The 12,814-nt window shown below is 71.3% G+C and overlaps 3 protein-coding genes across 3 annotated transcripts in view; 2 read left to right on the top strand and 1 right to left on the bottom strand.

Annotated features, from left to right (window-relative positions):
- CHLNCDRAFT_25736 (hypothetical protein) overlaps positions 1 to 750 on the bottom strand; it is a gene marked incomplete at both ends in the record, with an annotated part of 2,269 nt that extends 1,519 nt beyond the window's left edge. Inside the window, 2 exons of the mRNA XM_005845540.1 lie at positions 17 to 136; positions 370 to 750. Coding sequence (XP_005845602.1) covers positions 17 to 136; positions 370 to 750 — 501 coding nt within the window. The remainder of the gene's footprint in view (positions 1 to 16; positions 137 to 369) is intronic.
- A 978-nt stretch (positions 751 to 1,728) lies between these two features.
- Positions 1,729 to 5,572, top strand: CHLNCDRAFT_58555 (hypothetical protein; the record flags this gene model as incomplete). The annotated part of the gene is made up of 10 exons (XM_005845641.1): positions 1,729 to 1,923; positions 2,084 to 2,155; positions 2,349 to 2,481; positions 2,662 to 2,802; positions 3,054 to 3,259; positions 3,437 to 3,742; positions 3,941 to 4,122; positions 4,342 to 4,862; positions 5,051 to 5,115; positions 5,321 to 5,572. 10 exons carry the CDS (start codon positions 1,729 to 1,731, stop codon positions 5,570 to 5,572), a joined length of 2,073 nt encoding a protein of 690 aa, XP_005845703.1.
- An 872-nt stretch (positions 5,573 to 6,444) lies between these two features.
- On the top strand, positions 6,445 to 9,671 carry CHLNCDRAFT_136829 (hypothetical protein; the record flags this gene model as incomplete). Its single annotated transcript, XM_005845640.1, has 5 exons — positions 6,445 to 6,651; positions 6,853 to 7,237; positions 7,548 to 7,660; positions 7,825 to 9,223; positions 9,481 to 9,671. 5 exons carry the CDS (start codon positions 6,445 to 6,447, stop codon positions 9,669 to 9,671), a joined length of 2,295 nt encoding a protein of 764 aa, XP_005845702.1.
- Positions 9,672 to 12,814: the final 3,143 nt, after the last annotated feature.

The following is a 12,814-nucleotide window of genomic DNA, read 5'->3' as shown; positions in this document are numbered from 1 at the left end:
ACCCCACCCCACCCACCAGGTAGCGCACGATGTTGTCGTGGTCAAACTGCTGCAGCAGCTGCACCTCCTCCTCCACCGACCGAATGTTGTCCTCCACCTTCTTGGCGTGCACGCCGCCGCCGCGCGGGATGTGCACCTGCACGGGGCGGGGCGCGGCGCGAGGGCAGCGCAGCCGGGCGCGTGGCGAGGGATGGCGAGGGAGCCAGGGCATGCGGCATGCGCGAGGCATGCACGGCATGCATGCAGGCGCTGGCGGCTTGCAGCTGGCGCACGACACGCGCAGCGGCGCCGCAAGGGGCAGGCTGGGCGCGCATGTGCGTTCGCTGCCACCTGCTCCACCCCAGCCAGCTCCCCTGGCCCACCACCCACCTGCTTCACCGCAATCAGCTCCCCCGTGTCGTTGTCCATCGCCACAAACACAGAGCCAAAGGCGCCCTGCCCCACAAGCTCGCCGCGCGTCCAGTTGATGGGCTTGCGCGCCACGCGCGCCGCCGCATCGGGCGCAGGCGCCGCGGAGGCCGGCTTCAGCGGCGAGCTCTCGGGGCCGCCTGCGCGGGGCAGCGGCGGCGGGCGGCCGTCATGCGTGCCCGAGCAGCGGACGGTGACGCAGGCGCACGCCTGCCTGGTTGATGAGGGTGCTACACAGCAGTCAGCAGCAGAGTTCCCAGCTTCGCAGCCACCAACAGAGCCCAGCCTGGCCCCATCCCTGCGCCCTAGCTCATGCCCTGCCCGCTCCCCAACCCCATCCATCACCATGCGCTTCTCACCCTGCAGCGTGGCATCCTCATCTATGCGCTCCAGCTGCAGCGGCGCGGGCGCCTTGTCGTGCAGGAACCCAAACTGGTCGCCCTTGGGCCCTAGGCCCACGTCCGCCTGCAGGCGCAGCACGCAGCAGGCGGGATGCGCAAGTGACGGAGGCGTGGGGAGGTGGCGGGGCGCTTCCGCCTGGCGGCACCCAGAGGCTCCCGGCTGTGCACGGAGCATGCACACTTACTGTGGTGGTGTAGGCTGGCTTGCCGGGCTCTCCCAGACCACCAAAGGCCGACAGCCCGTCGGCCAGGCCACCCTGCTGCCAGCGCCCCTGCGGCAGCAGGCGGCGGCGACACTCAGCTGTCGGCCCCATCTCCCATGGGAGCCCGGCGGCGCCTGCCTGGAGCATGCAAGGCACGTCAACGTCCAGCACAGAGCTCCGCGCCCCCGCCAAAGCAGCCTACCTTGAAGCGGTCGGGCGTGTCGTGGGCCGGCGCGCTCAGGCACTGCCCCATCCTGGCCGGCTGATTGGGCTGCGCCTGCTGTTAGCTATGGGCGCCAGGGCGAGGTCAGGGGCGGCCCAGCATCGCCAGCTGCGCCTGCCTGCTCAACGATTTTCGCGGGGTCCGCGGTGGAATGGGCGTGGACCTCGATTTTGGCACGTGCACATGTGATTGGGCAGCTGGGCAGGCGGCCTGAACGGCTGGCGGGGCTGTTCCAAAAGCTGCTGGCAGTACACGGTACCTCCACCTCAGGCTCCTCCTTTGGGGCCTCGCGGGTATCAGGCATCGGCAGGTGCATTGCCCGATTTCGTGGTCATCGCCCCACCACTGGGTTTCATCCGGGCTGTCGCTTGATCGAAGACGCACGCAATGACGCACGCAATGAGGCTCTGAGCCATTTGGAGAGCTTGTCACGATCGCACACAGGCCCACAGTCTCACTCCTGCCGCCGCAGCAGTAGCACCTTCCAGCGGCAATGTCTGCCGACAGTGAGGGAGGCGAGGGCAGGTCTTATTACGCCCTGTTGGGGGTCTCCCCGACGGCCACCGAGGATGAGATCAAGCGCGCCTACCGGCAGCTGGCCACGACGCTGCACCCTGATAAGGTCGCCAACACCGCCCACCACGACGAGGCGGCCACCCTCTTCACGCGCATCCAGGAAGCCTACGAGGTAGCTAGAAGGGGAGGGTGCATGTATGCCTCATCCACACTCGCTGCGGTGAAGAATCAAGCTGCCTGACTTAGTTGATTGGACAGCAGAATGCAGCTGCGCGCCGCCCCGCTCCCCCAGTTCAGTCGGTTGGCATGCATGCTGCCGTGGTGCGCCGCAGGTGCTGAGCGACCCCCAGAAGCGCGACATCTACGACGTCTACGGCAAGGAGGGGCTGACCGCGGGGCTGGAGGTGGGCCTGTGTTCTGACTGGGCTGGTGGTGCGATGGCGGATTGTGGCACAGGTGTTGCTGCTTTGGCAGCAGATGCACACGCACATCCCAGACTTGCAAGCAGCAATGCCAGCGCGGCCTCCCCGCCTCCCTGCCCCTACCCCACCCCTGCCCCACGCCACTGCCCCCTGCGCCCCAACCAACCATCCACAGGTGGGCGACCGGCTGAAGACGCGGGACGAGCTGCGCGCGGAGTGGGAGGCGTTCCAGACGAAGCAGAAGAAGGAGGCTCTGGAGGCGTCTGTCAACTACCGCGGGGTGTATGTCTTTAAGACCGATGCCACAGGTGGGTTGGGAGGTGCTCCTGAGGCGGTGCGGAACTGGGGAGGAGGCAGTGGGTTGAGGTGGTTTTGGGTGGGGAGGAGCGGTGGGGCCTCAGCCCAGCGTTGCATGCGCCGATGGCCAGTGTTGAGAGCGGCTGGCTGGCCTCGACGCCGCCCGCCGGTTGCGCTGCCGCCTGCTGCAGCGCTGGTGCGGCCCTACTCCCGCAGCGTGGCGCGCACTCCCGAGCTCACCAGCATCTATATGACCAGCGGGTTGGATGTGCCGCTGGAGTCGCGGGATTGGGGGTGGCTGGGGTCGGAGCAGGATGTGGCGCACCTGGGAGGTGAGCGCTTGCCTTGCCTGCCTGCCGCCTGCCTGTCTGCCGTCTGCCTGCCTGCCTGCCTCTTTCCGCTGCCCTCACGCCTCCCCGCCGGCCTGCTTTTGACGTGCGCTGCTGCCTGCCGCTGCTGCCAAAGTGTGGCGGAGGGCGCCCTGGGGGGCGCTGCTGCCGGCATGATGGGAATCCCCAGCCTCCTGCATCAGCCAACCGCTGCCGGCGCACGCGTCACCTGCCCCGCCCGCCTGGCGGCTCAGGCCTGGTCAACGTGCGCAAGAATGTGGGGGGCGGCAGCTTCCTGGCCGGCTACAAGCGCCACTTTGCCGACTACAGCAGCCTGGAGGTGCACGGCGCGGTGGGGCTGCGCACGCTGCTGTCGGCGCAGCACAGCGTGCAGCTGGACGCCGACAGCAGCGCCAGCCTGGTGGCCAGCTGGCAGCCCGACGCGGGCTTGGGCATGCAGGTGCGCTGCTGCTCCTGCATGCCTGCTGCCCGCTTTCCCAAGCACGCCGCTGAGCTGCGACCTGCCTGCAAGCCGAGGGGTGCGCCACATGTGCCGCCACAGCTGCTGGGCACTTGCCCCGCTGCATTGCCCAGCGCTGCCACACGCCTCACCACGCCGGCCCCCTTGCCGGCGCAGTTTGTGACCACGCGCCAGCTGACCGCCACCGTCAGCGGCGAGTACAGCTGGGTGGTGGGGCCGGTGGAGGCGGCGGGCATGGGACTGGGCCTGACGCGGCGCACCGAGAAGCTGCTGCTGTCGGGCAGGGTGGAGGTGGGGGCGGTGACGGGGCTGGTAGGCCGCGTGGTGCGCCAGCTGTCGTCCGCAGCCACCGCGCGCCTGGGACTCAAGCTGACCACCGCCGGCGTGGAGCTTGATGTGGGAGGCACGCGGCGCTTCTCCGAGGTCGCCACCGCGGGATGCGCGGTCAGCGTGGGGCTGCAGGTGCGCTGGCTGCCCGGCGCCGGGGTGCGGGGCCGGGGCCCGTCGTGCCGCCGCTGCCGCTGCCTCCGCGCTCCCCCGTGCTGCGCGGCGCCGCCGCGCCTGCGCCTCGGCATGCTGCTGGCCCAGCTCTGTGGCGACTGCCTGCCTGCGCTTCCCTTGTGCCACGTGCGTGCGAGTGTGGCCATGGTACTGCTGCAGGGCATCACGCTGAAGCTGCGGTACAACTGTGCGGGACACCTGTTTGAGTTCCCGGTGCTGCTGTCCAGCAACCCGCTCGACTGGCCCACCCTGGCGGGCGCCTACCTGCTGCCGCCCCTGCTCTACCTGGCTGGGCGAGACCTGGTGGTGGGGCCGCTGCGGCGGGGCGTGGAGGCGCGCAGGTGGGCAGGGGTCCCTTGTGTGCCTGTTTTGTGCAGCGCTGCGGTGGGGTGGGCGCCCAGGGATGGGGCCCGGCTGCGGGGGCCAGCCAGGGCGGCAGCAAGGGTCGACACACGAGCCAGGGGTGTGCGTGCCTGGTGTGCTGCCCTGCACCTGCTGCACTCAGTGGGGTGCCAGCTAGCCCCACCCAGCCCCGCGATGTTGTGGCAATGGCGGCGCAGGACCCGCGCGGAGCGGGGGCGGCAGGCCGAGGTGATTCGGCGCGCGCTGGCGCTGTCCCAGTCGGCAGCCGAGCTGATGCTGCCAGTGGCGCGGCGCCGCCTGGACCGCGAGCAGCGGCACGGCGGGCTGGTGGTGGTACTGGCACTGTACGGCGAGGAGGCGGCGGTGGTGGAGGCGGCCAAGCAGGCGCCGCAGCGGCTGCTGCGCGCACAGGCCGCGGCGGCGGAGCAGGCGCAGGCGCAGGCCGCGGCTGGGCAGGCCGCGGCGGAGCAGCAGGCGCAGCAGGAGGCGCAGCAGCCGCAGGCGGCGAGCCCGGCGCAGCCGGCGCAGGCGGGTGGCGGGGGCGAGGGCGCGGCGCCGGAGCAGGCGCAGCAGCAGCAGCAGCAGGAGGCGGAGCAGGCGCAAGCAGCAGGCGGCGGCGGCGGCAAGGAGCAGGGGGATGAGGTGCCGCCCGCCGTTGCGGATGTGACTGTGGCGGTACAGTATCTGGTTGAGAGCAGCAAGGTGGCCTTCCACAGAGGTGAGCGGCGCGGCAAGCGGCCGCGGCCAGGGCCCGGAGCCGCTCCCCTGCCTGTGCTGCCTGCGCGGCTGCCGCCGCTTTGCTGCCGTGCCTTGTGCGCTGCCGGCTGCCCCCCAGCTGCCTGTGCTCGCCCGGTTGGGCCGTCCTTGATCTCTGCTCCCTACCTCCGCGCCCTTGGTTGTGTGCAGGCTACCCCAAGAGCGGGCTGATGGGGTTCTGCGACCCCGCCCCCACCGCCACCAAGCTGCTGCTTGTGTACTACACCTTCAAGGCAGGCCTTTGACTGCAGCGCGGGATTGGGTGGCGCTGCCACAATTGCTGGCGGGTGGAGGGAGGGTCTGGCTTGGCATGCTGTGCATGTCGTGCCGTGGCTGTGGGGAGCAGGTGGTGCTGCAGCGGCTGTTCTCACCGGCGGCTGCCGCCCGGCCCACCCGCCCTCCCTGTGTGAGCCGCTGCAGGGCCGCCCGTTCCGTGCCACGATCAGCGACACCGAGGGCGCGCAGCTGCCGGGGCGCGGCAACCCGGTGGAGGACGAGGCGGAGGCCGACGCGGTGCTGCAGCTGGCCACCGCGCTGGGCGCGGCGGCGGCCGGTGGCGGCGGCGGCGGACGCCCGAGCCGCGCGCCGTCGGCGGCGTCGCTGGGTGGCGAGGCCAGCTGGCGGGAGAATCCTGCCTTCCTGCCGCGCAACCCCAGCGACGGGCTGGACTGAGGGGATTGGTTAGCAGGCGGCAGGGGCTGCGGCAGGCCGGCGGTGCAAACGGGCGCACCCTAAGGGCGGGCGGCGGGCACAAATATCATATGGACCTGGAACCCGCGGCTGACCTCCCTCGCCCTGCGAATCGTGGCCCGCCCTTGCTGAAGAGTGTAAGCCGTGCACAAGGCTGGGCGGGGCCACTGGCCAGGGCCTGTGGCTCCATGGCCAAGCTCAGCAGCGCAGCAGGGGATGGGCCTCGCCACCTCCGACCGTCGGCAGCCACAATCCATCGCCTCTGCCCCCCATCTGAAGGGAAGCCGTGCACCGCGCTGCTCTGTCTGTCTTTGCTCTCCTTGCCCCGAGCCGTGGCTGGAGACGGAGGACCGCCAAACCTGCTGCTGCACCTTAATAACGGGGCCCTAGGCCCTGGAGTCGCGCAGGCGAGTGTCGCAACAGAGTGTCTCTTCCCCATTCCTGCTGCCCCCATGGGCCCCTGCACCCTGTTCACCCTTTGGCGCTGCCCGTCACACTACCCACACACTGCCAGGCAGCCTCAGCAGAGGTCCTGAGCGTCTGGCAGGCCTCGGTGGGGTTTGGGAGTGCCGCAAGGGCAGTCACCATAAGCACCGGGGCAACCCAGAGGCCGCCCACCCCCCCAATTGCTGCCAGACCGGCGCCTGGGGGTGCCTGGGAGCGCCGCCTCGAAGGGTCACACAGCCGCGGGCCGGGCGGCAGCCCAAATCGGCCGCCTCGCGCCGCCGTGCACCCAGCTTCGCCGCACGCTCCCCTGCCGCCCTGACAGTTGGTGCTCGCCGCCGCCAGCCTGCCCACGCACCAACTCCACCACCCCGAACCGCGCCTGCCTGCAGGTCGGCGCCGGCGGGATGATGGCCGCGGCGGCGGCCGCCGCCGCCGCCTCTGCCAGCCTGGCCTCCAGCTACGCGGCGGTGCAGTCCAGCCTGCGCAAGCAGTTTTACGGCGACCTGGTTGACCTGCGCGGCGCGCTGCTCAACACCATGAACCTGGCGCCGCACCGCGCCGCCAGCCTGCACCCAAAGATGAACCTCATTGACTCGGCGCTCACCATGCTCGAGGTGGGGGCCGCAGGGCAGCACCGCTCCGCGCGCGCTCCCAGCCCGCCCGCGCCCCAGCCGTGGCGCTCATGCGCGCTGTGCGTGCTCTGCGCGTGCGCAGCTCCACCGCACCACGGCGGCCACGCCCGCTGGCCCGCCACCTCCCCGCGTGCCGACCCACCAGCTGCGCCGCCCCCGCCGTACCTGCCACACGTACTGCAGGAAACCAAAGGGAGCGTGACCAGCGCAGAGATGGCTCAGCTGATGAACATGAGCGCCAAGGTGGCGCGGGCGGTGGAGTCGTGGCGCTCACGCAAGCCGCCGGCGCGCGGCGGCGGCGCCGGCTCCGCGACAGCGGCGGCGGTGGCGGCGGCGCCCGGAGGCGCCGCCGCGGTCGGCGCCGCGCCCCGCGGCGCGGCCTCGCCGTTTGCCGCGGCGGAGCTTCAGGAGGCGGGCCGCGCGGCGCAGGTCAAGGCGGAGCCGCGGTCGGCGGCAGGCAGCGAGAGGGAGGAGGCCGGGGAGCTGCCCAGCGTGGGCAGCGTGGATCGCTTTGACTGTCTGTCCAAGCTCGTTTCCGGCCCCCCCGGCGCGGCGCGCTTCGGCTCTGGTGGGTGGCCGCGTCCATGGAAGGGAGGGAGGGGCCAGGGGGGGGGGACGGTGCGCCGAGGGAGCTGCCTGCCGGCGCGCTGCCAGCGCTGGCACGGGGCAGCCAACTTCACGCGCACCCGCCGGCGCTCGCCTGTGGCCCACCACCTCCCCAGCTGCTGCCCTCCATGGCGGCCCGCGCTGCTCTGGGCTGCCCCCACAGCTGTGCCACAGCTGTGCTCCAGTTGCCTGCCTGCCCGCATGGTGCTCGACTGATGTGTTTGATCGGGGGTTTGGCTGAGCACCGTTGGCCCGCCCCACCCGCCGCGCAGCCACGCTTCTGCCCGAGATTGACTGGGAGGTTCCTGAGATCAAGCCCAGCGGTAACCTGGACGCCCTGCTGCCCTCAGAGGCCTCTGAAGTGCTGATGCAGCAGCAGCGCGCGGTGGGTTTGCGGCTTGGTTGCGCAGGGCGCATGCGCTGGTGCCGGTGCTAGCAGGCCGCCGACGTGCCGCTGGGCTGCCGGGGCATGGGCCTGCTGCCTGGGGGCCGCCAGCCAGCCGCGCAGCACCTGCCGCCCCTCACTTTGGCGGCACCGCGCGCGTGCAGGTGGCGCGCGCGGCGGCGCACAACGCTGCGCACGTCTCCAGCGCCGAAGCCTTCCTGGCACACATCTCGGCCCATGCGGACAACGCGTCGGGCGGCGGCCAGCACGCCGCGGGCCGCGGCGGCGGCGGCGGCGGCGCCCACGGCCCCTCGCCCACCGCCGGCGCGGCGCCGCAGGGCCCGCAGGCGGCCACCGTGGGGCCCCAGCCGCAGCAATACCTCCGCGGCGGCGCGGCGGCGCTGCACGACCCTGGGTCGGGCGTGGGCGTCAGCGCGCCCAGTGTGCACGGCGCCCTCACCAGCCCGCGCTCCGCCGCCACCAGCACCGGCCCACGGCGCACGCCTTTCCAGCAGGCTGCGGCGCATCAGGAGGCCAGCAGCAACGACAGCGGCGGCGGAGGAGGAGGAGGCAGCGCGGGCGGCGGCGGCGGCGTGTCGGGCGGCGGAAGCGCCGCCGCAGCCCTGTTCAAGAGCCCCTCGCCCGCGCCGCTGGCAATGCAGCAGCAGCAGCACCACCACCACCACAGGCACCAGCAGCTCCAGGGCAGCCCCTTCGCGCACCACCAGTCGCCCTTTGCCAGCCTGACGTTGCCGCAGCAGGCGCAGCAGCACGCGCCGCACGGCCTCGACGCCGGCTTTGGCAGCCTGCTGCCGGCCACCTCTGGCGCGGGCTTTGGCTCCCAGCTGCTGTCGCGGCAGCAGCAGCAGCAGCTATACCGCCAGCAGCAGCAGCAGTACCACGATGCGTCGGCCATGCAGGCCGGCGGCAGCATGGGCTTTGGGTTTGGGAATGCGGGCAGCCTTCCCCTGAGCCACGGTTCCCACGGCGCCGCCGCCTCCCACATGAGCGCCCCCTCCGCGCTGGCGGGCATGCAGCAGCTGGGGCTGGGCGATGGCGGCAGCCTGCACGCGCAGCACCAGCAGCTGCCCCACCACTTCCAGCAGCAGCAGCAGCACGTAGGGCCCGGCAGCGGGCGCTCGTCGCCGCTGGACGCTGTGGCCGCTCAGCAGCAGCAGCAGCAGCTGTCGGGGCGGCTGAGCGTGATGCAGCAGTTCCCGCACGCCGCGCTTCACGCGGGCACCGGCGGGCTGGCGCAGCTGCTGGGGGGCGGCGCCGGTGACGGCGCCAACCACGCGCACCTAGCTCAGCTGATGGCGGCGCAGCACCTGCCGCCCCCGCAGCACGTTGACTTCCCGCCCATGCCCCACCCGCACCCGCAGCAGCAGCAGCAGCTGTACCAGCAGCAGCAGCTGAACCACCAGCAGCTGCTGCAGCTGCAGCTGGCGGAGCAGCAGGGCGGCGGGCAGGGTGCGCTGTACGGCGGCCACGCCACGCTCTCGCCCCCCAGCCCCGGCCTCCAGCTGCCGGGCAACGTGGTGAGCAGCGGCGCCCAGTTCTCAGGTGTTCCGCTGGGGAACAACGGCAGCATGGGGGGCCTCACTATCACTACAGGCACGCAGTCAATCCGCATCGCCCCCGCCGCCAGCACCGGCCGCCGCCCAGGGCCGACAGACAGCGAGGAGATCCCAGGCAAGCGCGGCCGCCGCCGCCATGCCATGCCGCTCCCTCTCGCCGGCCGGCCTGCTTGGCTGCCTGCGAGGCTCGCCTGTGTCATGGCCCTGCTGCTGAGCCCCTCGCATCGGTGTTGTGTGCCGCAGGCGGCCACCACCTGCGCTCCCACAGCCGCCACTCGGGGCCCTCCATGCTGGGTGGCGGTGCCACCAGCGCCCGCCACCACCGCCGCACCATCAGCCCCTTTGGCAGCGCCGGCGGTGGCAGCGGCGAGCAGGGCATGGAGGTGAGCACAGGCAGCATGGGCAGCCCCCACACCAAGCGCAAGCGGGCGTGATCCAGCGGCTGGCTGGCTGCTGGCGACCAGGATGCGGCGGCAGCGCGTGCCTGGCCCCCTGCTCCGCCCGGCGATTGGCTTGTCGGGCGAGCTGTTGGCAGGTGCCGAGCCTCTGCTGCCTGTGTTGGCCATTGAACTCGGCCAGCACACCTAAGGAATAAATTCCACAACTCCATGAATCCTCTTCACCAATCCTCTCTTTTGTCCCTCTCTACACAATACCACCGGTTTGCTCAAGTGGCGTTCGTTTTACCCCGTCCCTGTTTACCTCTCTGATCTCACTCACAAACACCATTTTGTATTGCACCTGTGTTTTCCAACCCCTGACTGCGCGCTGAAACGTCCCAGCCCGCCAAGGCCAGGCTCGCCGCCATTTCTTTTCATTCTTCTTCTCTTTTGCGCCCGGCAATGCATGGATGCACGCTCGGCGCCCGGCTGTCGGCTCATGCACGAGAAGGCTGCCCCTGTAACGCCAAATCGAGGTGCCGCTGAGGAGCGTTGCCGCCGCCGCCTGTTGGGACCCTTTTGGAAAGTGTGGGTCAGCGGCCATTGCAGGGGGGACGTAAGATGGGCATCGCACCTCTGCAGCGAAGAGAACAGCTAGCAGCCGTGAACCGCACAGCGAGAGGCAGGCTGGGCAAGACCGGGCAACAGAGGGCAACCCTTCCCACCAACTTCCCAGCCCGCGTGGGGGCCGGATTTCCTGCCTCCGCATCGCCCTCCATCCATCTCAACCCTTCGCAGACGCCCGTTCCCCTTGCGGAGGCTCTTTTCCGTTGGTCAGCCCACGATGAGGCGCTTCGTCCTCGCCCTCTTTCTCCTTGCGCTGGCCCCCAGAGTCCTCGCCCAAGTAGAGGGCGACTGGGACAGCGACGATGGGGCAGCGGAGCTGGAAGGCGTCGTGTCGGAAGCCGGGGTGCGCCGCCGCCGCCGCCGTGCGGGGTGCCGCTGGTGGCCCACCCCAGTCCCATCTCCAGAGAGTGGTGCCAACTCCACCTCCCCGCCTGGCACCCCGCAGGGCATCAAGCTGGTGCTCAACCCCTCCAGGCCCAAGATTACCGTCCACTCCACCGCCGCCGCGTGCGCTGACGGCAGCGACGCGTGCGGCGGCCAATTCCTGACCACCGCCCTCCACCGGCTCTACGAGGCCACCCCGGGTGGCGAGGAGGTCGACCAGCGCAGCGCCGCCGACGTGCTGCACCTGTCCCTGGTCGGTACCAGCGGGGCCCGTCGGGCGGCGGCAACAGCGGCCAGCGCCCCCTCGCACTCGCTCGCCTGCTGCCTCCTCGCCGTTTCCGACCCTTGTGTTGTTGCCCGCTGCTGCGCGGCAGGGGTCGTGGCAGGTCAGCGAGGAGGACCTCTCCGAGGTGACCGACCCTCCCCTGGCCAACGTCACCGCCGCCGTCTTCACCGCGCCGTTCAAGGCCGACGTCAGCACCCCTCCCTGCTCCCCCGCCTCCACCTTTGCCCTGGGCAGCCCTCCCGACTTTCAAGGCAAGCAGGCGGCGCAGCTGGCAGCGCAGCCGGCACCACACGGTGCCGCCTGCAAGCCAGCTCGCCGAGTTGGCTCGAAGCGGGCGCCAGCTGCAACCCGCTGGTGCTTCACCCTCGCCTGCCGCACCCCCCGCTCCCACCGCCCCCGCGACGCCTGCCGCCGCGCCGCCGCTCCCCGCCGCCCCCCTGGTGCCCGCTGCCCGCAGGTGCTGCTCTTCCCAGCGGCCACCAACTTCACCGCTGGCGAGGAGACGGTTGAGGTGCTGGCAGGCAACGTGAAGACCCTGCTGGACGTGGTCGGCTGGTGAGGAGGCAGCCGGGCAGCCTGCCGCGCATTTATCCCAAGGGGCTGGTGGGAAGCGCCGGCCCCATGCCTTGGCTCTCCCTTGGCGGTGCATGCCGTGCATTGCATGCACCGCTTTCAAGCGCCAGTGCATGACACACAAGCGCCACCATCGTTGCCCACCCGTCCCGCTACCCGCCCGCTCACACACCCACACCTTCACCCAACCGCCCCACTGCACACCCTCACCTCCCCCTAACCACGCAGGCCTTTTTGCTCCTCCTCCAACTCCCTCAACGCGGTGTTGGCGCTCAAGTCGACCAAGCTGGGCGCCGCCGCCGCGCCGCGCAACGTGGCGCTGGTCAATGGCACCGAGGCGGAGGGGCAGGCTGCTGAGCTGGCAGACAGCGTGTTCCGGGCGGTGGGCGCCGAGCCGGACAGCGAGGAGGCCGAGGAGGCGGTCGGGTGGGCGGAGTCAGGTGGGCGCTCGGCGCTGGCAGCAGGCCGGGGGATTGATTGGGTGATTCGGGGGTGCGGAAGGGCGCGCATACTGGGATTGGGGTGACGCATGGTGCTTGCCCTGCATTGCCCTCCAGCCCGCCCCGCCCGCCTGGAGCTGGCGCCGCCCGCTAGCAGCCAGGTCCACCAGCCTCCTGGGCGGTGCTTGCGCCACGCGCTGCTTGCCGACTCCCCCTGCGGCGGCCTGCAGACGCTGGGAGCCAGCGGAGGCGGCTGATGAAGGGCGGAGGCAAAGGTGGGACGAGCAGCGTCGGCGGCGGCAAGAGCGGCGGCACCTCGAGCAAGGCGCCGAGCTACACGCCGCAGGGCGGCAGCGCCGGCAGCGCCCCCGTCAAGATGGGCCGCTGGGTGAGTGCTGCTGGCGGGGGATGGCAGGAGCGGGAGGCCACCCTGGCACACAGGCAGCCACCTGCAGCTTGGCGAGAAGCTTCCGGCCTGCGCGCTCGCGGCCATGCCCCTTGCACCTGCCCACACGCCCTGCCCCACCCCCGCCGCCGCCTGCAGCAAGCGTACGGCATGATGCTGGGCATGAGCGGAGGGGGCCACCACCGCCTGGGCCACACCTCTGCCCGCCAGCTGGAGGACAAGGTTGCCATGAGGCGGCCGGTGGCGGGGCTGGGCCGCCGCACCACCCCGCACCGCATCTTTGTCTTCCTCCCCGGCTCCGGCTCTGTGGATGCCAAGCTGGATGTCCCCACCACCGCCATCATAGGTAGGGAGGGAATGGCCGTGTAGCGGCCGCTGCTGACTGGTCTGGGGGCTGGCAGGGGCCGAAGCTGGGCACGACGCAGGACGGCATCTGGCTGCGCGGGTGTCGGGGCCGCTGCGCAGGGGAGACCAGCAGCCA

The sequence above is a fragment of the Chlorella variabilis genome (genome assembly GCF_000147415.1).
Source record: "Chlorella variabilis unplaced genomic scaffold CHLNCscaffold_17, whole genome shotgun sequence".
Lineage (NCBI taxonomy): Eukaryota > Viridiplantae > Chlorophyta > Trebouxiophyceae > Chlorellales > Chlorellaceae > Chlorella > Chlorella variabilis.
Note: the sequence above shows the minus strand (reverse complement) of the source record. Positions and strands in the feature narration are given on the sequence as shown.